General features: G+C 40.5%; 1 protein-coding gene across 1 annotated transcript in view; it reads left to right on the forward strand.

Moving 5' to 3' along the window:
* The window catches only part of BGN (biglycan), a 121180-nt gene that overhangs the window by 87194 nt on the left and 7000 nt on the right, over nt 1-26986 (forward strand). Inside the window, exons 3-6 of the mRNA XM_077478861.1 lie at nt 677-789; nt 3907-4120; nt 8878-8988; nt 20410-20503. Coding sequence (XP_077334987.1) covers nt 677-789; nt 3907-4120; nt 8878-8988; nt 20410-20503 — 532 coding nt within the window. The remainder of the gene's footprint in view (nt 1-676; nt 790-3906; nt 4121-8877; nt 8989-20409; nt 20504-26986) is intronic.

A 26986-nucleotide genomic window follows, 5' to 3' on the forward strand; every position in this document is an offset into this window, starting at 1 on the left:
CTGTGATGTAAGGAGGACTCTTAACTTTAATTTAACGAGGGGATGCTGATGGGGGACCCTGATGTAAGGGGGGCTCTGATGGGGAACCCTGATGTAAGGGGGGCCTCTGATGGGGACCACCTCTGAAGGGGGACCCTGATGTAAGGGGGCTTCTGATGGGGACCCTGATGTAAGGGGGCTTCTGATGGGGGACCCTGATGTAAGGGGGGGCCTCTGATGGGAGACCCTGATGTAAGGGGGGCCTCTGATGGGGGACCCTGATGTAAAGGGGGGTGTCTGATGGGGGGATTTTGATGGGGAGCATGCATTTGACACACAGAGCATACATGACACACTTATTTTTAATATTCATAATGAAGCAAAAGTTATAACAATCATGGCCGAAAAGAGAGACAGAAAATTGTAATGTTTTCTCACATTAGTGGACAGTGGAGAAATGCCTGGTTATGTTGATGGCAAGTTGAGATGCGTCCCTTAAATTAGTGGTCATTGGGAGAAGGATCCCTAAAATTTATGGCCTTTGTCAGAATGTGGGAAAATTATACATATATTGATGGTCAGTGAGAAAATGTTCCTCCAGGAGGAACTCTAATGTTCCCCAGAACTCTGTACCAAAAAAACTAAAACACAATTGTAACAAGAATATTGATTAAGCAGTCTTTGCTTTCTGTTTTAGGTCTGACAAGTGTGCCTAAGAACATTCCAAAGGATACCATGCTCTTGGACCTCCAGAACAACAAAATTATGGAAATTAAGAAAGATGACCTGAAAGGACTTAGCAAACTCTATGTAAGGGAATATTTTTATACATATATTACTTGTACAGTAAAATGATTTTCACGTCTTCACATAATCTACTGTCCTGTAAATACACATGTATGGGCTTATAGGGTGAAAGAATATCGTATTGTTCTAGATATCTGCCATTAGTGATCCTTATTTGTGCTATCACTGACAACATTAAAGCTGAGCTCCAAGCAAACATCCTAACGCAAAGATGAAAAGTATACTTTATATGGAAGAAGGTTCATTTGCAGAAGGATTTGTGCTGAGATCAAGGGCCCATTTACCCCACCGCTGTGCGTTTGTGCATGTGTGTTAATGTGCGTTGTGATAGACCATTTAATTTCCTGCTGCCAATTTGGGCACTTGGTCACATTTTCATTTTTCAAACAATTCAATGTAATAATTCAGCCATTTTGAACCCTCCTAGGTTTATGCTATATCTGAGCCCTGAAGAAGGGGGGATACCCCTGAAATGTGTTGGCAGCTTTGCACTTGTCTTGCTGAATGAACACCTATAGTAAAAGATGTTGGACTCACAGCTCATTGGTCTGGAGTTCTTTTTGGATTTTGTATACATTTATTTGAATGGGCTTCCTACTACACCAATGTGCACCAAAAAGGTGCGTGTTGCATTTTGCCAGTATGGCACCACTGTAAACGGATGTCCATCAGCAAGGTACCTAGGGGGTGCCATTCAAAATGAATGGCGCTGCATTAAAGGCAGGTCTTGTTCGTTTCCACGCATTGTGATACTGGCCATTACTGCAACACAATAGTATGAATGGCCCATTACACAGCTCTGCCAGGCAGCACAGCCATGGTGGTGGCTTTCCTTTTGTTCCGAATTTATACTCAGACAAAGTTTTTCATTATTTGGAAATTCAGATGTATCCGAATTACAATAGTAACAATATTAAATTAATCCGAAATAACGAATCAAAATTTTGGAGGAAATTCAAATTGAAATAGATTTTGAATCAAATTCGAATCATTTACGAATCAAATTTGAATCGTTTACGAATCAAATTCAAATAGTTATGAATCAAATTCAAATCATTTTTTAATCAAATTCAAATCAGTTTTGAATCAAATTCAGATCAGTTTTGAATAAAATTCGGATAATTGAAAATCATTTTTGAATCAAATTCAAGCAATTTTTTAATCAAATTTAAATCCTTTTTGAATCAAATACAAATCGTTTAGGAATCAAAATTAAAATTGTTTAGGAAACAAAATTAAATAATTTTTTAATTAAATTCAAATAGTTTACGAATCAAGTTTGAATTTCCAAGGAGGATACAATAGAATAGAAAATAGGGGAATACAATAGAAAAGAATATAATAAAATATAATAGAAAGTAAAAGAATATAATATAATAGAGTAAAACAGAACATAATATAAAATAAAAAGAACAGAAAACTAAATAAAAGAAGGGAGAGTAAAACAGAACAAAATAGAATAGAAAATAAAAGAACAGAATAACATAAAATAGAAAATAAAGGAATAGAATAAATAGAAAAAATATGACCCCTTCTGAAATTTGAATTTCGATTAGAATAATTTATAATATTACAGAGAATGGAATAGAAAATAGAAAAGAATAAACAATAGAAAATAATGTAATAAAATATAAATATAACACTATAACCATTTTCAGAAACTCAAATTTCAAATAGAATAAACTTGAAATTGAATATAATAGAATAGTAAAGAAAAGAACAGAATAGAAAAAAATAGAATAGAGAAAAACAATGGAAAGAATATAACCATCTTCTAAAATTAGAATTTCGAATAGAAAAAAAATTGATTTTGAATGCAATTCTAATCAAATTTGAACAATTCGAATTGATTCGAATTCAAATAAACAAAATGAATTCTGAAAACGAATTAAACAAATTTGATTAAATTGATTCATGTGAATTACGAAACAAAACTATTTTTTTTCGTTCTGCACGTCTACATGGTGCTTCTTTACTGCAAATAGTCAATACAGTCTAAGGCTGGATACAGACTTAAAGGGCCATACACTAATTGAAATTTCAATCAGCGTGTTCCCATGCTTGACACAAGTTGAATATTTAATTGGATTCTGTCGAAGGGGGATTTTATCGATGATCAGCAGCTGCAGCCACTGATCACTACAAATTATTTGGTGGAGGGGGGATTATAGTGGGAGGTTGTTTTCCAGGGGTTGGGTTTGGCCCCTTAGTTCAAGTGAAGGGAACTCTTAAAGCATCAGCATACCAAGACATTTTGGACAATTTCATGCTCCCAACTTTGTGGGGACAGTTTGGAGATGGCCCCTTCCTGTTCAAACATGACTGGTCACCAGTGCACAAAGCAAGGTCCATAAAGACATGGATGAGGAAGTTTGGGGTAGAGTCCAGGCCTCAACCCGATAGAACACATTTGGGATAAATTAGAGTGGAGACTGTGAGCCAGGCCTTCTCATCCGACAGCAGTGCCTGACCCCACAAATGCACTTCTGGAAGAATGGTCAAACATTCCAATAGACATCCTCCTAAACCTTGTGGACAGCCTTCACAGAAGAGTCGAAGCTGTTATACCTGCAAAGGGTGGGTCAACTCTATATTGAACCCTACGGACTAAGACTGGGATGTTATTAAAGTTCATGTGCGTGTAAAGGCAGACGTCCCAATACTTTTGGTAATATAGTGTATGTTTCCCTCATTCGCATCTCAAAAAAGTTGTGAGGTATGAAGCAGGAGGGGATGGCCGAGCAAGATACCAAAATCACATTAGTAAACAAGTTGTAATGGCCAGAAACCCATGTCAGCACACCACAGAAAATTGATAATCTCATGCAGTTTAATGCAAGACAAAAAAATAAAATACAATATAATATAATAACATAAATAAACCCCATACTATGCCTCTGCCAAGGGATTTAAAGCAGTTTGCAAGGGGCACGCATGCGTGACGGTGCTGTGAATTTTGAGGATCATGTATAGCGAAAGCTAGACTGGGAAAAGGAATATCTAAGCATTAGTTATTGGGCAACGTAGACAGTTGAACCTTCAAATATTTTCAGCCCAATGAGCTGCAGTCCTAAATGAAAAATAAAAATAAAAAATGAACGTTGTTTTTTATTCTTTCAGGCCCTGGTGCTGGTAAACAACAAAATCTCCAAAGTTAACGAGAAAGCATTTGAGCCATGTGTTAATCTCCAGAAGCTGTACATCTCCAAAAACAGCCTGGAAGAGATCCCCAAGAGTCTCCCCAAGTCCCTGGTGGAGCTGCGCATTCATGAAAACAAGATCAAGAAAATCCCTAAAGATGTCTTCAACGGGCTGAAAAACATGAACTGCATTGGTATGTCTTCATCATTTGCTATTGTAGCCATTAGACATGTGCACTGACAAAAAATTAATTTTCGTTTCATTAAATTTTTTTTGTTTTTTATGGAAATTTGAAAATTCGAATTTTCAAATTTTAGAATTTTAGAATTTCAAAATTTCTGAATTCCAGAATTTTCAAATTACAATTTTTTAGAATTTTCAAATTCGGAAATTCAAAAATCCGAAAATCAGTAAAATTCTAGATAATAACTAATAATAACTAACTATTAAATTATCGGTATTGGAATTTCCTTTCAAATTTGGCTGTTTGTGAACATGAGGAATGCAAATTATCTGTTATGAAGTTATGAATTATCCGAAATAATGAATGCTGCATCTAAATAAATGGAATGGAAAAATAATAATAAAAAGGTTTTATTATTATTATAGTTATTTGTTATTATTAGATCGTTAAGTTCTATTCATTTAGATACGGCATTCTTTATTTTAGATAATTCTGAACTTTGGATAAATTCCTAATATTAAGTTCACTAAGCCAAATTTGAAAGGAAATTTCAATACCTATAATTTAATGTTTATTATTAGCTATTTCAGATCTTAGGGTTTTCAAATTTTCAGATTTTCATTCTTTGAATTATCAGACTTTTCATTCTTATTTTTGGATTTTCAAATCTATGGCATTTCAAATTTCCTCATTTAGAATTTTCGTAAATTAGAAAATTCGTAAATTAGAATATTCGGAAATTTTGGAATTAACTAATTTGTCAAAATTCGTTAAACAAAATTTGGAACTAAACGAATTGCACATGTCTAGTAGAAAAGTCCCAGGGCTCCTGATACCCAATGGTGACCTCCAGTGTTAGGGACAGCTGACATCCTTCTGTGTAGAGTGGATTACAAGGCAGGGTGGGTGTAACACAAGGTAGATTGATGGGCGCCAGACACTTGAATGCAAATGGTCGCCAGAATGCAAAGAGATTTGTTGTCTTTTTTTTTAATTTTAAAGTTTTTTTTATTATATTCAAAAAAGGTTTTAATACAAAACAGCATCAATTGGGCATACCCTGGCTTGATGTATGCACATGAAAAAGAGAAAAAAAATAAAAGATTACATTTTAAAATGTTTAAGGACTTGAGATGTTACAACAACATAAATCAAGTATGTATATAGATAGTAAAGAGCACGGTGTTGAGTAAGTTAACAATAAGTGAAGGTCTACAAAGGGTAACAAACAAGAGATTTGTTGAAATTATGAGAGATTTTGAATACCGCATGGGATCCTTATGAGGGTAGTCGGGATCCTTATTGCCATTGATCATGCCATCTTTTGGTAATAGCTGGGGGGAGTAGGTCCAATATGTGTTATTTAACATGAGGGCATGCTTCTGCGGTCAGCAATCCATTCTTGCCAGGTTATGGCAAAGGGTTTTGTAGATAAATTGGCTGTGGCAAACCAAAGAGTAGGAGTAGGAGTAGGTCCAGTGGAGACATTGCGATGGTTATGTCATACAAGGAGAAGATTAATTGAATCACTTTTTTTCTAGTAGCTTTTGATTGGTGGGTAGTCCCACCAGATGTGTGATAGACAATAAATATTGTCGCAGCCTCTCCAACATTTGAAGTGGAGGGGTATATCCTTGCCAGTCTGTATGGTGTAAAGTACCATTTATGGAATGGGTGATGCAATGAGATAGACATGTGGGGGGGGGGGGGGGGGGTTATGATGGCTTTTGCCATTGTTCAATTGGAGGTGGGTGGTCTATGTAAGAGGACCAGTATTGGATGGATGAGGGGAGAGTAGATCAGAAGTTGGCATAGAGAGCATCTTGTACGTGAGGGAGATTCCATTAGCTTTAGTGTTTTTAGGAGTTGTAGTATTTTAGCAGGGCACATGAGAAAGTCTGTTATTAATGAGATTTATTGTCTCTTAAACAGAACTGTGGGAGAGAGGGTTAGGACATCCTTTAGTAGATGCAATGATAATTGGCAGACTCCGAGACTTCTATACGCAGACAGCCATGCAGGGAAAGGCATCCAGCAAGACACCACATCTACATGAGTAGGATCGCTGTCTCTTATGGCCACAATCTTGCAACAGTTTCTAACATGGCCGCAATGAACTCCTCCAATACTTCTACAACCTCCTATTGTAGAGCTTCACTCAGCTGAGCTTCCAGTCTTTCACTAGACTAACAGATCCACTATCCACTGGATCTCCCGATCTCTTCCAAATATCTCACTCAGTATCTTCTTCAAGCATCACCAGTGATCTGCACCCTGAACGCATCCTTTTGTGAAGCCAATTATAGCCTCAGGCTCTAATCATGTGCTTTGAAAAAAAAAAAAAAACATTGAAATCCATGTGTTTCGGTCCCTGCATGGAGATTAGTGGGGTTGTGCCCCTGCACCCCTAATGGACGGGTGGCCACTGGTTGCTACACTTTACTGATGGTACTCAGGAAATGGCATAACAGTCACATCAGATTGACATACACTTCTGAGTCACTTGACATTACATAGTCAATCACATTTAGTGGACAATCCACAGCAGTCACATATGAAAGCATATGCAGCACTTTTTCTAGGAGGGGAAATTTGGGGGAGGGGAGTGCTAAGAATGGTCATTTAGGTGGATTTGTGTTGGGAGAGGGAGAAGATGTATGCTTAAGAGGGGGGATTTGAGGAGAATTTGTGCTGGGAGGGGGGAGAGATGAGTATTAGGAGGGGTAAATGTTAGGGGTAGAAGATGTGTGCTAGGAGGAGTGATTTTTTTGGGGGGGGGGGGGGGGCAGAGATTTGTGTTGAGAGGGGGGTTTCAGCACAGGCAGGTGGATTTATACTGGGAGGAGAGGGGATTTATGCTTTAGGGGGTAAGTATGCAGATTAGTACTCAGTGTTTTTTTGGGGGGGTGCTGACACATGAAAGAAGATGGTTTTCATCCAACATTTTACAATACATGGCCACGTCCATTGGCCCTTCAATGCAACAAAGTCGGCTTGTACCTTTAGGAGAGAAACAGCCCCAAAGCATGACATTTCTACCTCCATGCTTGACTGTAGGAATAGTGTTCTTAGGCTCATAGTCAGCATTTTTCTTCCTCCAAACACGGTGAGTCGAGTTAATGCCAAAGAAATCAAGTTTGGTCTCATTTGACCACAGCACTTTCTCCCATTCCTTCTCTGAATCATTTAGATGTTTATTTACATGACTGTATATGTGCCTTCTTGAGGAGGGGGACTCTCCTTGTTTGGAGGAAGAAAAATGCTGACTATGACCCTAAGAACACCATCCCTACAGTAAAGCACGTAGTGGGAAACATGATGCTTTGGGGCTGTTTCTCTGCTAAAAGGTAGAAGCCGACTTTAGATAAGATCTGTAAAAAAGAGAAAAACAATATCCCTCCCGAGATGTGTGCAAACCTGGTCACCAACTATAAGAAACATTGGAGCTGAGCACGCACTGCAAGGGTTAATTGCTAATTAAGATCTAAGGGACATAAAAAAACGTACCTAATCCTCCACAATGCTAGAATGGGTTCTACAGCATCTTCTTCCCCATGCTCCAGTGGTCTAAGGTCCCAACTATAATGAGGGTTCATAGGCCTGCATTGGATGTGATGACGCCAAGGGACGGTCCACTGCTGGAGCATGGGGGAGTGCCATGTGAGCAAAGGAACAGATAAGTTAAAGCAGAACTTAACTCAGAAGGTGAAGTCCCATTGGTTCGCTCCCTGCCCCAACCTGTAACCGAGTTACTTTTTTCTTTTTGCAGTGGGTGGGGCGAGTATGAATGAACAATAGCTTGTTGACCCTCAACAAAATGGTGACCTCACTCCATGTTGCAGAAATGGGAATGAGATGGGTAAAAGACAGCTTTGACTCCTGTTCTCCACATGTATATAGTTCTCTACAGGTAGAGAATAGGAGCTAAAGTAATCTTTTATGTTAGAATGATTTGTTTGTGGAATTTGTTTTGTATATATTCTCATTTTCAAATCGATTAGAATTTCAAAAGACGGCTATATTCATTCTGTTCTTTTTTTTCTTTTTTTTATTATTTTATTGTTTTCTATTCTACTCTACTCTATTTTATTTTTGGTTCTTTTATTTTATTTTCTATCCTGTATTTTCTATTCAGTTTTATTCTATTCTATTATTTTTTGCTCTATTATATAAAGCCGATTAAGTAAGAATCATCATTTTATTTTAGTTTTATACTTTACTGTATCTATTGCAATATATTTCCATTTTGAATTCAAATTCAATAGTAACGAATTTCAACAAATCCAAAATGAATTATAATGAAACAAAATATTCAAATTCGAAAAGGAACTTGACTTTGAATATTTTATTTCCTTATTATTTATTTCAGATTAGTTGAAATTTGTTACTATTGTGATTTGGAAATTCGGATACATCCGAATCTCTGAATAGCGAAAATATCATCGGAATTTTGATTTGTAACGAATCACACATGTCTAAACGGTACTGTATTTAGTGTTTTGAGCTTGTTGACCCTATTATAAAAGTAAATTATCCCTCTGTCCTGGCCAACAATGCCAGAAGTTGCTGGTTAATCAAGGTTCTGTAGTAACTCTAATACCCTCAAACACGTGAGACATATTTACTGAAAGGAATGGGAAACTAAACTTAGAAAAATAAAGATCGGCCTGTACGCTAGGTTTTATACTTTACAATTTTCAATAAAAATGAATGATGATGATTGGCCAAAATGATAAAAAAACTTTGGGTTGTTTATTTCCTTTTAGAAATGGGAGGGAACCCTCTTGAAAATGGAGGCATTGAAGCTGGAGCATTCAACGGCCTAAAACTCAACTACCTACGCATCTCCGAAGCCAAACTGAGTGGCATTCCTAAAGGTAACCTGAAATTATAATTACCAGGAAAAAGAAAATAATTTAATATATTTGTGTTGGTTCTAGATGGAGGATGACTGGTGAAAATGTTCTATCTACAGTGTATCTCTAGTGTATCTTATTTTGTATAAAATGGGGGAGGTGAAGACCTTTTGTCAAGTTTTTTTCTGTCTGCGTGCCTATTGGGTTCTTGTACCCATGCCACTTAGACATGAAGTGATCGCTCCCCAAAAAAAGAAGTAAGGGGAACTCGTCCAATAGGGACACCTGCTGCGGGAACAGCTTTCTAAAAGGGGGCTTCCCTTCTGCAAGATTTTCTCCATGGCATCTTTCAGACAGCATGTGAAGGAAAATTTCCTTCACAGATGGCAAAACAACCTGGCAAGGGGGTTGTTTTGCTTGCGTCTATCTAGGAAGGTTACTTTGTGGTATAAGCAAGGAAGTTGAGACTTCTGCAGTGTGTAAATGTGCTTTTACTATACAAAAATGCTGTACATACAAAACTATTAAAATATTAGGAACACAATACAAGACTGACAGATATCTATAACAAATGAACAGCCTATGGTTTATAACAGTACAAATACACTTAAAAGTTACTTATCTTCTGTTACTGTATGTTCGTGATCTCCATTGACAACGATTCTTCTGGAGACCAGGCACCCTTTCTTGTATCATGAGTGGCTTCTGATCTTAAAGCATGATGATGTGTGTCTGCCTAGCTTATGCCTGAATCCCGCTTTTTATGCGTCAGACTGTTTATCATAGTTACCAAATAACAGAAAACATACCTGTTTATTGTAGCTGTGTAAACACTGGACTGTTGAAACTGTCAATTGAATATAACGATGGTATCTACATACCCATTGTATGCAGCAGCATTTGTTTGAGAAATCTACTCAAGCCAAAACCTGACAAAAAATCTATGGGCAACCACTATTGTCCCATGAAATGTTATGTCTGACTGAGTTTAACCACTTCCCACCCGGCCAATGCACATATACGGCCGGGTGGGAGCCGCCTACTCCTGATAGGACGTTCAGGAACGTCATTCAGGAGTAGCGGGATCGCGCGCGCGCGCCCGCGCAGCGGCGCGATCCCGATGCGCCCGTGTCACCCGGACACGGCGCATCTCAGATCGGCAGGAGGGCTCTGTGATTGGCCCTCCTGATCACATGACGGCCGTGTCCAATCACGGCCGTCATGTGATGTAAACAAACAGCCGGTTGCTAGGCAATCGGCTCCTCCTCTCCTCACACAGAAGTCATCGCTGTGGAGAGGAGAGCAGATCGCTGCAGCCGGCTGCTGATCAGTGAGTATGAGCTGCTTTTTACAGCTTTTTACTCACTGATCACCAGTCTAGTGTACACAGTAAACACACCACACAGTAAACACATCACACAGTATAAACACAATGTCCCCACACATGTCCCCAAAACATACATGTCCCCAAATAATAAAAACACATGTCCCTAATAATAAAAACATGTCCCCCACATATGTCCCACTAAAATCACATGTCCCAATGATTATCTGCACACATATGTACGTGATCACCTGCACACATATGTACATGATCATTTGCGTACATATGTCCGTGATCACACAAACCAATTATTATACACTTAACGGATTTTTTTTTACCAAAAACATGTAGCAGAATACATTTTGGCTTAAATTTATGACAAAATTTGATTTTATTGGATTTTTATTGAAGTAGAAAAAAGAAAATATTGTTTTTTTTTTCCAAATTTCTGCTTTTTTGCGCTTATATCGCAAAAAATAAAAAACGGAGTCGTGAATAAATACCACCAAAATAAAGCTCTATTTGTGCGAACAAAATGATAAAAATTTCATTTGGGTACAGTGTAGCATGACCGCGCAATTGTCACTGAAAGCGCTAGAGCGCTGAAAGCTGAAAATTGGGCTGGGAAGGAAGGGGGCGAAAGTGCCCTGTATTGAAGTGGTTAAAAAAATCATATTTTAATAAATCATATTTTAACAAACGCAACACAGGGGTCCCTTCCCAACTTTATCCAAAACAAAAAAAAGTTTTTGCTACATATACAGCTACATATACACTTTAACCAGTTACCACCCATAGGCTGTTTTCTTTTAGCTGGAGACCGGCGCTACAAAAGTGATCAGGTGGCTTTACAGCTGCCCGGATCACTTTTACACTTTTTACTAAACTATAAAAAATCATAATTTTAATGGCTTGACATGCTTGGTATCTATTTATTTGATGCAGCACAATCTTTTATATTTTACAAAATCTGTGTTTGTGTGCACTAACATTCATTTTAATGTATTCTTTTCTTGAAATAATAGATGTAATCAACATTTGAGCAAATGTTGTGCGACATAACAAAAATTGCAACTGATACCATTTTATTTTACAGGGTTTCAGCCCCGGAAGGATTTACCCCCTTTCAGACCGGACCATTTTTTTCGATATGGCACTGCGTCGCTTTAACTGACAATTTCGCGGCCGTGCGACATTATACTCAAACAAAATTGACGTCCTTTTTTCCCCACAAATAGAGCTTTCTTTTGGTGGTATTTGATCACCTCTGCAGTTTTTATTTTTTGCGCTATAAACAAAGAAGTACAGAAAATGTGAAAAAAACAACAATATTTTTGAATTTTTGCTATAATAAATATCCCTAATTAAAAAATAAATAAATCTTAATTAGTTTAGGCCGATATGCATTCTTCTACATATTTTCGATAAAAAAAAAAAAAAAAAAAAAATCGCAATAAGCGTATATAGATTGGTTCGCGCAAAAGTTATTGCATCTACAAAATAGGAATAGATTTATGCCACTTTTATTATTTATTTTTTACTAGTAATGGCGGCGATCAGCGATTTTTATTGGGACTGCGACATTGCGGCAGGCAGATTGGACATTTTTGACACTTTTTTGGGACCATTGTCATTTATACAGTGATCAGTGCTATGGAAAATGCACTGATTACTGTGTAAATGTCACTGGCAGGGAAGGGGTTAACATTAGGGGGCAATCAAGGGATTAAATGTGTTCCCTAGGTGTGTTTATAACTGTGGGGGGATGGGATTGACTCAGTAGGAACAGACGACCTGTCTCTCCTCCCCCGTCAGAACAAGGATTTGTCTGTTTACATTGATAGATCCCCAATTGCGCCCAACAGCCATGTGCATCGCCCCCCCCCCCCCGGCTGTTCAGCAGGTGCACGCGCCTGCTTCGGCTCTTAAAGGAGTGAGTATGACAATTTGCACAGCGGTACCACTTTGCCGATGTTTATTGGCATGAGCCGGTCGGGAAGTGGTTAAAGTCATAAGGTTTTCTTTATCTAAATGTGTTAAGATAAAAAAAAAACCTTCTGTGTGCAGCATCCTCAATAATACTTACCTAAGACCATTTCGAGCCAGCGATGTTGAGTGAGGGTCGGGGCTGTCTGGCACTTTCCCTCCTCAATGGCTGAGACAGTAGCGGGGCACCATTGGCTCCCACTGCTGTCAAAGTCAATGAGCCAATGAGTAGAGAGAGAGAGGGGACGGGGCCAAGCCATTGCTCCATGTCTCAATGGACACACAGAGCTGTGGCTCAGCTCGGTTGCCCCCATAGCAAGCTGTTTGCTGTGGGTGGCACTGGGCGGGAGGGACTGGGCAGCAGTGCTGGTGAGAGGGGGCGACCCGAGAAGAAGAGGATCTGGACTGCTCTGTGCAAAACCACTACACAGAGCAAGTAAGTAAAACATGCACAACATTTTTTTTAAGTGTCCTGCATGAGTAGTGGCCTAACTGTGAGGGCCTATCTCAGGTCTTCTCACTGGGTGGCTGTAGCTATCAGAATTCATTGCATTAGACCTCTCATAGTTTCATACACTGAAAGGTACACCAGTGAAAGTTTTGAGGGGAGGAAACTGACAGAAGTAATTCATGGAGGCAGATTTCTTTTTTCTTTTTTTTTTTTAGAGTGGCTCTGGCGGTCTATGTAACCGATTTCATCTTTCACCAAAAATTAAAGTGGTTGTAAAGGCACAAGGTTTTTTACCTTCAAGCATTCTATACATGAACGTAAAATACCTTTTGTGTGCAGCAGCCCCCCCACCTCCCTAATACTTACCTGAGCTCCCTCTCGATCCAGCAATGCGCACGAAAGCTTGGCCTCTGCCGGGACTCACACTCCTGATTGGCTTTTGGCAGCAGAGGAAGCCATTGTCTCTCCCTACTGTCAATCACAGCCAGTGAGCCAATCAGGAAACGGAGGGAGTGGAGTCGAGCTGTAGCTGTGTGTGTGAATGGACACACAGAGCCGTGGCTCGGGAGCATGCCTGCTTGGGTGCCCCCACAGCAAGTGGTTTGCTGTGGGTGCACCCGGGCAGGAAGGAGAAGCCATGAGTGCCAGGGGGGTACCCGAGAAGAGGAGGATCCAGGCTGCTCTGTGCAAAACCACTGCACAGAGCAGGTAAGTATAACATGTTTGTTATTTTTTTTTTTTAAAACAAGGTTTTAATATTGCTTTAAGTGAACATTTCATTTTTACTGCGGAGCTAGCATTTGAGGTAGGCATCCATGGCACTACCTCATCCTCCATCTACATAGTTGAGCTGTGGTTGTAAGGTCACTGAGGCCTGTAAACATATAGCTGCAGCTATAATTGGCATAAAGAGCAGCAGAAAGGAAGCAGAGACCGCTCTGTTGACTTTACTGCTCTCCAGCCAAAAACAATATTTTAGATTTACATTGTGAGAGAGGTAGAAGGAGCCCATACTCCTTCACTGGCCACGTGGTCCTGCTGATTGTGCATTTAAAAGTATCACCGATTCAGTTACCTTTAATGGTGTAGCAACGTAATACAGTAAAACCTTGGATTGTGTGCATAAATCATTCCAGAAACATGCTTGTAATCCAAAGCACTTGTATATCAAAGCAAATTTCCCCATAAGAAATAATGGAAACTCAAATGATTCATTCCACAACCATTTATTCATAGCTCCTTCAGTTTATAGTCCATATAAAAAGATTATAGCAATGTGATAGGTTGTGTAACCATAAAATGTCCATCCATTAATGGAAGCCTCCACAAGGGGATTAGAAGCAAAATCCAGCAGGACTACAGAGTATAAAAGAGAGGTGCCTCTAATGTCGCGTACACACGGTCAGATTTTCCGACGGGATGGGAGCTTTTTGTTGTAAATTCTGTGTGTAGGCTCCAGACATTTTCCATCAGGAATCTCCAACACTCAAAATTTGAGATCTGGATCTTAAATTTTCCAACAACAAAATCCGTTGTTGGAAATTCCGATCGTGTGTACACAATTCTGCCCACAAAGTTCTACTCATGCTCGGAATCAAGCAGAAGAGCCGCACTGGCTATTGAACTTTAATTTCCTCAGTTCGCCATACGTCACCGCGTTCTTGATGTTTGGAATTTCCGACAACATTGTGTGACTGTGTGTGTGCAAGACAAGTTTGAGCCAACATCCATCAGAAAAAATCCCATGGATTTTGTTGTCGGAATGTCCGATCGTGTGTATGTGGCATAAGTATAGCAATATGTTTCTAAATGTTGTACCTTCATTAAATGTAACCATATTTATACATACTCAGTTGTGACATGACGCTACTTGTATATCAAGTCAAAATGTATTTAAAAATTTTGCTTGTCTTGCGAAAAGCTTTCAAACCAAGTTACTCTCAAACTAAGGTTTTACCGAAGATGCAGCCCCCTACTCTAGAGGAAAGAAGCTCTGGTTTTGCATGGTCGTGCACTTTACTGCACTTTAGTATAATTAGCTGCCTTGGTTAAACCCAGAAGTTTGGAGAACACGTCTGGTGGAGGTCCTAACAAAAGACCTCCCATGGCTGACAAGGCCCTGATGACAAACAATATGAAGCTCCCTGTGCATCCATTGCTGCTCAGCAACTGTTGTGATACTAAACACACACTATTTCATTTACATTGCCCCTTCTATATATGGATGATGGCACTGTAATTATTTTAAATAAAAAAAAAATCTAAGTGCCTTTTTGCTAATCAATAATACAGCTGTCACATGACCCAGATATTTCCCAGCCTGTCTGCATGGAAACATAAGCAGGAGGAGCTTCTAGTCCTTTGCTGCTGATCACATGTTAAAAAAAAACAAAAAAACAGCCTTTGGAATATGGAGTGAAAATAAATTATTAATATCAATAAACGGTTTTAAATTGTCATGCAAATATATATTTGAAATCAAATCTTTATTATTTTTTGGCAATAACATGGTGTGAGTGGATTTCTGCCTGTGTCATGCCCCTTTAACCTGTCTTAGGATAAGAGGGAGGTGAAGCCTCCATCAATCTACATGTAATATCCCATCCCCATTGAGTTTAGCTGGTTAGTGAGTATGGAGGAGGAGGGAGGGAGTTGGCTGTCACTGTGTATATGTCCACATGTGTGACTCTATAGTCACATGGGCTGCCCAGATGTGATAGTGAGGAAATGCTCAGCATAGAAACTGACTAAAAACTCAGCATGTGCAGAGTTGCCAGCCACTACAGCTGCAAAATCCCTAGCTTAATTTGGGGACATGGGTAGAAGCAGGAGATAGAGAATAGCAGGATCAACCAGTTTTTTTGCAAAATACAGAAAAGGAATCTCATAGTGACTAAGTGAGTATGATCGACATGTAATCAGAGGCGGCTCTAGGTTTTGTGAGGCCTTAGGCTAAACGTACACATGAGGCCCCAATCACGCCCATAATGGGAAAAAAGGAGGCAGGAGCAGAGAGGTCGAGTGAGAAGCTGTGGTTCCCACATGCACATGCAGCCCGCATGCATTGGAGCTGGGTGCTGTCATCCAACCGCTGCCACCACCTAGAGGACTCTACTGTCCCACTCCCCGCACTTGACAGCACCAGTGATTGATCACAGGCAAATTAGGGGGCCACGAGGCCCCTGTGACTGGGGGGCCTTAGGCGATCGCCTAATTTGCCTAATTAGAGAGCCGCCTCTGCATGTAATGCACCATTTAGTTTTTTTTATGGTGTGGGTTTAGTGACCCATTAGGTTGTTACTATATGCGGAGTGTTACTTGTTGTAATATAGGTCTATGAAGTTATTTTTTTGAGTCCATTCAAGTTCTGTCCTGTGCTGAACCCTGATGAAGGAAGAGTGGTGTTGACCTTCAAATGCAATGGCTGTTTTTATATTACTTTTTTTTTTATCAGCAATTAAAATTATCTTGGACTCTAATATCTGGTTTTGGTCTGATGCTGCTTTCTGTATTTCCATGGTTTGAGCTACTGTTGGGTGGCCATTGAGGGAAGCCTTGCTATGTGGGAGATGCCTTGACAGAGCAATTGAACTTGATTTTTTTCATTTATCTGACTACACACACAAATCTAAATGTTCCTAGTGCCTCTTTGAGTATGTTGCTCTAGAGTCCTACACACTTGGCAGATTACATTAAATAATGAAGTGTCCATAGTCTTTTGTTAATTTCAAGTATTTTGCATTCAGGTAAAAATCTTTAGAAATGCAAAACTTGCTTGACATAGGTCTAAGGCTGAAGGTGGTCAACTGCAGGTCAGATGCGCCTCTCAATGAATTTTGAAGGAGCTCATAGTGACACCACTGACACAACCCCAAAGCCCATCAACACAGGCCCTAACAAAATCAAAGGATGAATCAGCTCTGATGAACTGGGATCTTTAGGACCTCTGCTTGGCAATGTTCAGAGTTGTACGTTCCACCACTATTGCCAGTTTACAACTGAGGTGGGGCAGAAAAGCGCAAAGGGGAAGAGTAGAAAAGGGGAAGATGATTGCAGGGTAAAACTTGCACCAGGGTCCTTAACTTTTTAGCTGTACTAGTGTTCACCTTTAACCATAAATGGGGACTAAAATGGGGCAGTGTAGTAGCAAATCTGTTAACTTTTGCCTTGCAAAGCTAGGGTATTAGATTTTATTTCCACCAGGGACACCTTCTACAAGTAGTTAATGAGCTGTTTGTGTGGCTTTCCTCTGGGTACGCAATTTTCTTCCTTTTATCCAAAAAACAACAATTGGTTTCAATCCAAGTGGGTATCCCAGTGGCAGAATATAATAAGGGAAAATGAAGAGCTGTTCAAAGCTCAGACTTTGAGGAAGAGGGAAGCCCATGGAATGCTAAAAAATGTTCTATACATAAGCCCTCATTAGGCCCTAGTAGGTGAACTTTGCAAAGCTCGGGTTTCCTATGTGCATGTTGGGGCAAAAAAAAATGCAGTGCATCCCTGCAATGCATACACATTTTCCAAAGTTGTATCACTTTAAAAGCCCCACAAGCAGAGAAATATATGTGTTTGCCACTCAAAAATACTCTGTTCCAAAGTCCTGTTGTGGTCTGACAACACAGTACTGTTGTGGACTAAATTGTGTCAGCTCATTTTCATAACGTGGATGATCAATGCCCTATTATTTTGATGATTAGAGAAAAAGTTTCCCCTCCCATTAGTGGTCATTGTAGTGCTCCCCTTACACTAGTTGTCATTTAAATGTTCTCTTAGATTGGTGGTCAGCAAAGGAGAGCCCCCTTAGATTGGTGGTCAGTGGGAGAAGGACCTTCTTAATTTGGCGGTCTTTAGGTAAAGGGCCTCATTACACTGGTGGTCAGAGGGAAGAATGCTCTTTTTTTGTTGGTCAGTGAAAAGAATGTGCCATTACATTGATGGCCAGTGAGAAGCTTCCTTAGTTTGGTAGTCAGTGGGAGAAGGACGCTCCTAAATCGGTAGTCATTGGTTGAAGGTCCCCATTACATTGGTGGTCAATGCAAAGAATGCTCCTTACATTGGCAGTCAGTGGAAAGATGGTGCTGTTACATTGATGGTCAATGAAGAGCCTCTTTAGGTTGGTGGTCCCTGAAAGAACGACCATCCTAATAATATGGTGGATATAGGGTGAAGGGCCCGATTGCACTAATGGTCACTGGGAAAAATGCTTACATTTGTAGTCAGTGGGAAGAAAGTCCCATTAAATTGATGGTTAGGGAGGAGATCCATTAGAGTGGTGGTCAGTTGGAGAAGGACCCTCCTAAATTGGTGGTCATTGGGTGAGTAGCCCCATTACACTGGTAGTCAGTGCAAAGAATGTTCCTTACGTTGGCAGTCAGTGGAAAGATGGTGCCATTACATTGATGATTAGTTAAGAGCCTCCTTCGATTTGTGGTCAGTTATAGAAGGACCCACCTGGTATGATGGTCTTTGGGTGAAAGGCCCCATTACACTGGTGGTCACTGGGAAGAATATCCTGTTAAATTAATGATTAGTGAGGAGACCCATTAGATCAATGGCCAGTGGGAGAAGGACCCTCCTGACTTGGTTATCATTGAGTGAAGGGCCCCATTACACTAGTGGTCAATGTAACAAAAATTTCCTTACATTGGCAGTCAGTGGAAAGATGGTGCTGTTGCATTGTAGATTAGGGAAGAGTCTCCTTAGATTGGTAGTTAGTGGGAGAAAGACCCTCTTAATATAGTGGCCATTGGTTGAAGGGCCCCATTACATTGATAGTCTCTGGGAAAATAGCTTACATTTTTGGCCAGTGGGAAGAATGTCCCATTAAATTGATGGTGAGTGAAGAGGCCCATTAAATTGATGGTCAGAGAGAGAATTAAGTCATTAGATAAAGGGTATCATTACACTGGCGGTTAGTGGAAAGAGTGTTCCTCACATGTGTGGTCAGTGCCAAGAATGTTCTCTTTACAGATAGCCAAAAAGTCAATGGTGCCAGGGGTCAATTATCTTGGAAATGATTACTCAATGCTCAAGGATCCCCTAGCAACTTCTGGAAGGACCCTGGGTTTGTACATAACCCTAGTTGAGAAAGGATGCATTAGACAATGCCACTTTAATGGAACTTAGCACAAAGGGAAAAGTACGTAATACGTTTACAGCCAAGGCCAATGAGATTCATATAAAGTAGTGGTGTTACACAGTAGGGAATGTTTGAAGTAGCGAAATGTTAACAGCTTGTACCAATAACGTATCGCTTTACCTTCAACGTATACATGTTTTTAGAACATTCCCCATTATTTATAAAAGCTGAAAGTGAAGCTCATTGATTTTGTGAAGGTCATGACAGTGAAGGGGCTCTGTTTTTTGTCAGGAGAATGAAACATCAGCTGTCCACATGTTACCATGTCATCACGTGTTTAAAAATCCCAAAATAGTTAATCTGAGATTTAGTTTGAACATTTGTTTTTAATACCGACCACCTCTTTTATCTACTGGTATAAGCAAATTGAGTTTGCACTGCTTCTAGTGGTAATCTAACACTCTTCCAATGATTACCGTAAGGAAAGAATCTAATGCCGCGTACACATGCCCGGACTTTGCGTCAGAATAAACTCTAGTGGTCTTTCCGACGGAGTTCCGACCGAACGGACTTGCCTACACATGATCACACCAAAGTCCGTTTATTTCAAACGCAATGACGTATGGCGGGACTAGAAAAGGAAGCCCAATAGCCAGCAACCAATAGCTGCCCTTGCGTCATATTTGGTCCGTCAGATGAAAGTTTTTTCCGATAGAAATTGATTCCGTCTGAAAGATTTAAAACATGTTCTATTTCTAGATCCGTCAGAACTTAAGAAAAAAGTCAGATGAAGCCCACAAATGATTCCGCCTGACCTTTTCTGCCGGAAAGTCTGGTTGTGTGTACACGGCATAAGAGTATATAATAAGAGCAGAACTGCAGTACAAAAATGTTCCTCTTTGTCCCTCATTTTGGTCTGATCAAAAATGCAGTTTTTATCTTTCAAAATTGTTGTATATATACCATCATTTGTAGAGGCGTTACCTTTTACACAAACCAATCAACATGCAAGTTTATTTTTTTATTTAAGAAATTAGATTTTTTACATTTTATTTTTATTTGATATGTTTGATAGCAGAAAGTAAAAAAAATGTTTGTTTTTGTTTTTTTCCCCAAAAAAGTTTTTTTTGTTTATATAATAAAAAAATTTAAAATCCAGTGGTGATCAATTACTAACAAAAAAAAAGTTCTATTTGTGTGATTTGAGTACAGCATTGCATGACCGCGCAATTACCAGTTAAAGTAGCACAGTGCTAAATACAGAAGCTAAAAACGGCCTGGTCATAGGGGGGGTAAAATCTTCCAGTTGGCCACTATTTTTTTTTTTATTAACAAATGTTAATAAAAATTAGCCATATTATAAAATGTTCTTACTCAATTTTTTTTTTGATTTACCTTAAATTATGTAATGCAAGGGCCTTCCTGATTGCTGTGACTTTAATTCACATGGATTGGAACAGGTGCTATTGAAATCAATGAACTGTGACTTTGTGTCCAAAGTCGCATGACCAGTGGCATTTGTGTGAACAGAGCCTTGTAGTGAACCTTGTTTTTCAGACCTATATTGTGAATGAAAGCAATTTTTTGTGTTTCTGTTGGCAGGTCTTCCAGCTTCTCTAAATGAGCTCCACCTGGACCACAACAAAATTCAGGCTGTTGAAATGGGAGATCTTAGTACATTACCTAATTTATACAGGTAAGAACACAAACAGGGTTGCAAGTGTAGCAATGCTCTGGCCACTTCAGTCTAATGAGAACCACCAGGGCCAGAGATAGCCGACATGCTTCTGTATGTAGTGAGTTGTGAGGCATGGTGGAAAGTGCAAAGATGGTGACAGCCATTGGGCACCAGACACTTCTTGGATGTAAAAAAGGTTTTATTTCTCTTAACAGTCTTTTTGTATTTTGAGGGGAAAGAGGGTTTGGAAAGGCCTCCAGCAAGAAGCCACATCTGCACATGCAGGAATGAGGTCTCCTATGGCAACAGTCTTTAACAGTTCCTAATGCAAAGCGTAACAGTTCTTTCAGTGTCACTACAACATCTCCTTGTAGTTCTTCCATACACTGAGTTCCCGGTCTCTCACTAGACCCTCTGATTCACTGCCACTGAATCCCTTGAGCTCCTCCAATCTTCGCAGTGGTATCTTCCTCAAGCGCCAACCCGCTTCTCTGCTGGGTCCCTAGCTTGCCACTCCAGACACCTCTCAAGCTTCACCCAGACTGGCCTGCTCGGTCCCTAGTTTGACACACAAGGCTGCTCTGCAAACGTCACCTCCGCTGGTTGAGTCCCTGGCTTGACTCCCACTGAAGTTTCTAGATTCTTTGTCCCCGATTGGTGAGAATGCTGCTCCGGTACTTGCTTCAGTTACTCACTGTGGACCTTTGTAATAAGGCGGACAATCCCTTAGCAGTGACAGCTACCCCTCTACCTCTGCCCCAGATAGGTTCTCCAGCCGGCAAAACCATCACTTTTGGATGGACTGCAAGCCACAATCCCAACCCTGCACTGCTCTCTCTTGCTTCTGGATAGGCCTCAGACAGTCTAGAAGCCAGATGCCTGGCCAATCTCCGGCCTAGCAGCCCAAGCATTACAACACACCTCCACCCAGACAGCCATCCAGGTGGAACAGAACACAGATCACCTGACTCCACCCAAATATATAGGTTCTCCCAGCTGTCCAACGGTTTCAAGAAAACCCCTGCCCATTGGCTAAGATACCCCACATATCCATAGCCTGACCTTGGGTTGCCGTTCTCATATCTAGTATCACCAAGCACCCGGCCACCTAGTGGTAGAAGAGAAAAGTGCAACAAGGCCAAACTTAGGGAGGAATCAATAGATCTCTATCAATCAACCAGGATAACTATTCCTGCCAAGTAAATTTGTGAGGGGCAACCCTGCCTAAACGACAGAGTGCTACACAAGTGTAGAATAAGAGCAAGGATGGAAGCCTGACTATTTTGGAAAAAAAAAATCATACTGTACCTGTGTATATAATTCATTACTTCTCAAAAATGGTAAAATTACTTCTAGACAGGACAGGTACTCCCCCTTGCCCCATTCCTAGTCATCTCCTTGTCTCCACCCCACCAAGCTCCCAGTACCTTTCCTTGGTTCCACGCCTTTACCCACCTCCCAGCACCACCCCTTTTAGAGAACCAAGTATCATTTTGTGGTCCTAAGTAATTTGTATGGAATTTGTTAATGAGAACAAGACAAACAGTAAAATACAACCCCCCAGCAACAATAGATCTCCCTCAGTAACAATAGTTCCCCTCAGCAACACTAGATCTTCTCCAGCAAAAATAGATCCCTACAGCAATATATCCCCAGCAACAACCCCCCCCCCCCCTCAGTAACAATGCATTCAGTGCTGGAGGTGCCGGAACTGCGTCCCCCCACATTCCTGCTGAAAACAAAACCCTGCTTCTAGACAAATACAATTTTCATGTCACAGGCCTGGAAATGCTCCATTGGGTCCTCCATGCTTCAAAAGGCCTATTCTGATTCAGAGAGCATGCCATTGGATAGCACCATATCAGTCTAAATAAAGTGGTGCTATGGTTTAAATTCAACATACAGTGGGACAGAAATAAGAGAGTCAGGTCTTATGATTAGCACTTTCACAGTAATGGTTCTAAACCCACATGTTTTGTCTCCACTTCTTAGATTTTTTACCAGTTAGCTTTAAAGGCGATAACTACTCTACTGTTGTGTTATCTCTTTAAATATCACATTGTGCTCAGGGATTCCTTAGTCATGAATTAAAGATTTTTTACAGGACTAATGGGACTTTGCGTGCAGTTAAATGATTCCCTATTATATGACTTGCCATGCTTGTTTTGCATTTTGTAACAGTGTCAAAGCAGCGATCTTAGTGCAGGAGCAGGTCTTTACTTCCTCATTTTGTTTTTGAGTTGCCCTTCTGATGTGTGGTGAGTAATGTTCAAGGAGGAGTAGATGTGGAATTAGCACATATCCAAAAACTTAATGTAGTGCCCTCCATGTGCAGTGTGGGGGGGTTTGGTTGGTCTCCTCGGTGGGCAGGGGACCTAGGGTTCATTTGTTTAGAGAGTTAGTTGGCAGAGCTCCAAGGGCTGGGTCTTTGTTGCCTCCCTCTGACTTCTGGAACTGCTGGAGGGTTGTAGAGCTAGGCTGAGGCCTGGGTGTTTATGGGGTCTCCTCCAGTCTCTGGGTGGGGACGGTCCATAGGGTGTAGAGACGGGTCATCAATATTCTGGGGCCTGGCTATGTGGGGACCTCCTCTGTTGGGGAGCTCTGCCCCTGAGCAGAAGAAAAGGAGCGATAGGAAGAGAAGGAGAGACCAGAAGCAGCCAAAGCCTCAAACCCTTTTAGCCTCAGCTAGGCTTAGCTGAAGCCATCCCTATCCAAGTTTATACACTAATAAACTAAAATAAAACAAAGTCTTGAAGTCCTTTAAGTGTTGGAAAATACAAGTTGCCTGGCTATGCATGTGAGGGGAGACCCAAAAAGCCAGTGGTTCCTAAAGGGATAGCTCTACTCTCCTCTCAAGCAAGGACAACAGCAGTGACATCATCAATTTCCACTACAAATCTTAAGACCAGTCATCAGCAGCCTTACATGTTGTTATAAAGCAAATACACAGCTATGAGGCTGCAGGCTAGAGTTGCCACCTGGCTGGTAATAATGGGACTTTTTGCCAATGTTATTAACAAAATAGGAATTGCAAGGCCAGATTTTTTTTTCAGAAAGTAGTCTTGTCTATTGTAGGCGAAAAAGTTCTGCTTAGGTACACTTATCTCTAGATGTTGGTGCTTCACCTGCGAATTTATATTATGGAGCTCAGTAGCTCAAGCTCCAGTTTATAGTCACATACAATGAATCACATCATGTTTCCTCCCTTACAAAAGTGCCTATAAAGAGACAACTTGTATTGTGATTTTTTTTTAAACCGATAGTGCTCTGGGAATCCTGCATCAAGGCTGAACCCTATATTGAATGTTTATTTCTGAGACAAATATTGTATACTGTATAGAGTGCCATTTTGTCATGTTACAACCAAAAACGTAAATGTATTTTATTGGGATTTTATGTGACAGACCAACACAAAGTGGCACATAATTGTGAAGTGGAAGGAAAATGACAAATGGTTTTCAAAGTTTTTTAATAATAAATATGTGAAAAGTGTGGCGTGCATTTGTATACCCCTAACTAAAATCTAGTGGAACCAATTGCCTTAAGAAGTCACCTAATTAGTAAATAGAGCCCACCTGTGTGTAATTTAAAGAGGAAGTAAACCCTGATGAGTTTATTTCCTCTTTTTTTCCCTGCAAAGGTAAAGCATAATGGACTACTATGCATCGCATAGTAGCCCATTATGTGTCACTTACCTGACACAGGAGCCAACGAAGTCGCCGCTGTCCCCTGTAGTCCGCCGCATCCATCTTGCTGGTGGCGTCTCGCAGCTCCGCCGCTGTCATTCGGCGAAGCCGCGATGACGTCACTCCCGCGCATGCGCACGGGAGTGGCGTCTCGCAGCTCCGCCGCTGTCATTCGGCAAAGCCGCGATGACGTCACTCCCGCGCATGCGCACGGGAGTCGACAAATGCGGCAGCTCCATTCTTGGAACTGCCGCACTCAGTGCGCCTGCGCGCCGCTGTCTACGGCGCATGCGCCGTAGACAGCGGTGCCCGTTTTCGGGCAAATATCTCCTAAACCATATAGGTTTAGGAGATATTGCTTGGACCTACAGGTAAGCCTTAATCTAGGCTTACCTGTAGGTCAAAGTGGTTTGTAAGGGTTTACAACCACTTTAATCTCAGTATAAATATAGCTGTTATGTGAAGCCCTCAGTGGTTTGCTGGAGAACCTTAGTGAACAACCAGCATCATGAAGGACGAGGAACACACCAGACAGGTCAGGGATAAAGTTGTGGAGAAGTTTAAAGGAGGGTTAGGTTATAAAAAAATACCCCAAGCTTTGAAAATCTCACGGAGCACTGTTCAATCCATCATCTGAAAATTGAAAGAGTATGGCACAACTGCCAGCCTACCAAGACATGGCAGTCCACCTAAACTGACAGACTGGGTAAGGCGAGCATTAATCAGAGAACCAGCCAAGAGACCCATGATAACTCTGGAGGAGCTGAAGAGATCCACAGCTCAGGTGGGAGAATCTAAACTAAACTATTAGTTGTGCACGCCACAAATCTGGCCTTTATAGAAGAGTGTCAAGAAGAAAGCCATTAGAAGTCCTGTTTGCAGTTTGCGAGAAGCCATGTGGGGGACACAGAAAACATGTAGAAGAAGGCACTCTAGTCAGATGAGACCAAAATTTTACTTTTTGGCCTAAAAGCAAAACGCTATGTGTGGCCAAACACTAAACCTGCACATCACCCTGTACACACCATCCCCACTGTGAAACATGGCGGTGGCAGCATCATGTTGTGGGGATGCTTTTCTTCAGCAGGGACAAGGAAGCTGGTCAGAGTTGATGGGAAGATGGATGGAGCCAAATACAGGGCAATCTTAGAAGAAAACCTGTTAGAGTCTGCAAAAGACTTGAGACTGGGGTGGAGGTTCACCTTCCAGCAGGAAAACGACCCTAAACATACAGCCAGAGCTACAATGGTTTAGATCAAAGCATATTCTTGTATTAGAATGGCCCAGGCAAAGTCCAGACCTAAATACAATTGAGAATCTGTGGCAAGACTTGAAAATTGCAGACAGACGTTGTCCATCCAATCTGACAGAGCTTGAGCCATTTTGTAAAGAAGAATGGACAAAAATATCACTCTCTAGATGTGTAAAGCTGGTAGAGACCCCAAAAAGACTTGCAGCTGTAATTGCAATGAAAGGGGGTTCCACAAAGTATTCACTCAGGGGGGCGCCATACAAATGTACCCCACACTTTTCACATATTTATTTGTAAAAAATTTTGAAAACCATTTATCATTTTCCTTCCACTTCACAATTATGTGACACTTTGTGTTGGTCTATCACATAAAATCCCAATAAAATACATTTCTGTTTTTGGTTGTGACATGACAAAATATGAAAAATTTCAAGGGGTATGAATACTTTTTCAAGGCACTGTATGTTTGTGCTTGTTTGGTAAAACCAATAGTAAACACATAAAACAGTTATTAGTATGTATAACTATACATTTTATATTTTTTTTAAGTTATACATAGTATTTATACAATTAAATTATACATAGCTATACATACTATTAAATAGTTAACACAACTTGTTTGTAAGGGACTTTTACATTCTGCTTTCATACAATGAGCAGAAATCTGAGAAATCACTCTTGGGAAAATATTGGCTATGTCTACCTAGAAATCAACAAAGGTCATGAACAAATTATTTTTACTTCTCCTTTTGGAAGAAAAATGCTAATTTTTACATTCATGAGTCCAGATTGCCTTAAACAGGAAAACAATGCCTCCTAAAGTACAGTGTATTGGATAAATTACTCCTAAAGCAATATACAAATGAGCAATAACCAAATAATCACATCCCTGTTTCCTTCCCACAGTATCTGTTCTCAATTAATGACTGTGCTACAAGTATGAATTCAATTTTTGAATCACAGTGCAGTCTCCTACAATATTTCCATATCCAGATATCATAGCTACCCCTCTAGCTGACTCTCCATTTCTGATCTTTGTTGAAATGATAATTAAACCCAAGAACAAAACATATTGTTGCTAGAACAGTCTTCAGATGTTGTGGCTGCATTTGTTTTCTTTTTCAGGTTTAGAACAATTTTAGCAAGTATAGAAAATACTTGTTGGTCGTGCCCAGTGGTCTCCAAACTGGGGCTTGAGGGCCAGATGTGGCCCTTTGCATGCTTTTATCTGGCCCTTGAGTTACTGTTCCCAATGAAGCCAATGATGGGGAACAATTCCTACTAATAACATCAACGAAGGGGCACAGTTCCTCCCAAGGACACCAACAATGGTGCCCAAGGACACCAGGGATAGGGCACAATTCCTCCCAATGACACCAATGATGGGTCACAACTTCTCCCAGTGAAAGCAATGATGGGGTATTGTTTACGCCCACTGATGCTGACACATTTTGTGCTCCAATGGCCACAGTCCAGCCCCCCTTAAGTCTGAAAGACAGTAAGCTGGCCCTTTGTTTAGAGCGTTTGGAGACCCCTGGTCTTGTCTAATTGGCGTAACATTGG

Source organism: Lithobates pipiens, unplaced genomic scaffold, assembly GCF_037356315.1.
Source record: "Lithobates pipiens isolate NorthernLeopardFrog02 unplaced genomic scaffold, aLitPip1_a1.2 Scaffold_1, whole genome shotgun sequence".
Taxonomy (NCBI): Eukaryota; Metazoa; Chordata; class Amphibia; order Anura; family Ranidae; genus Lithobates; species Lithobates pipiens.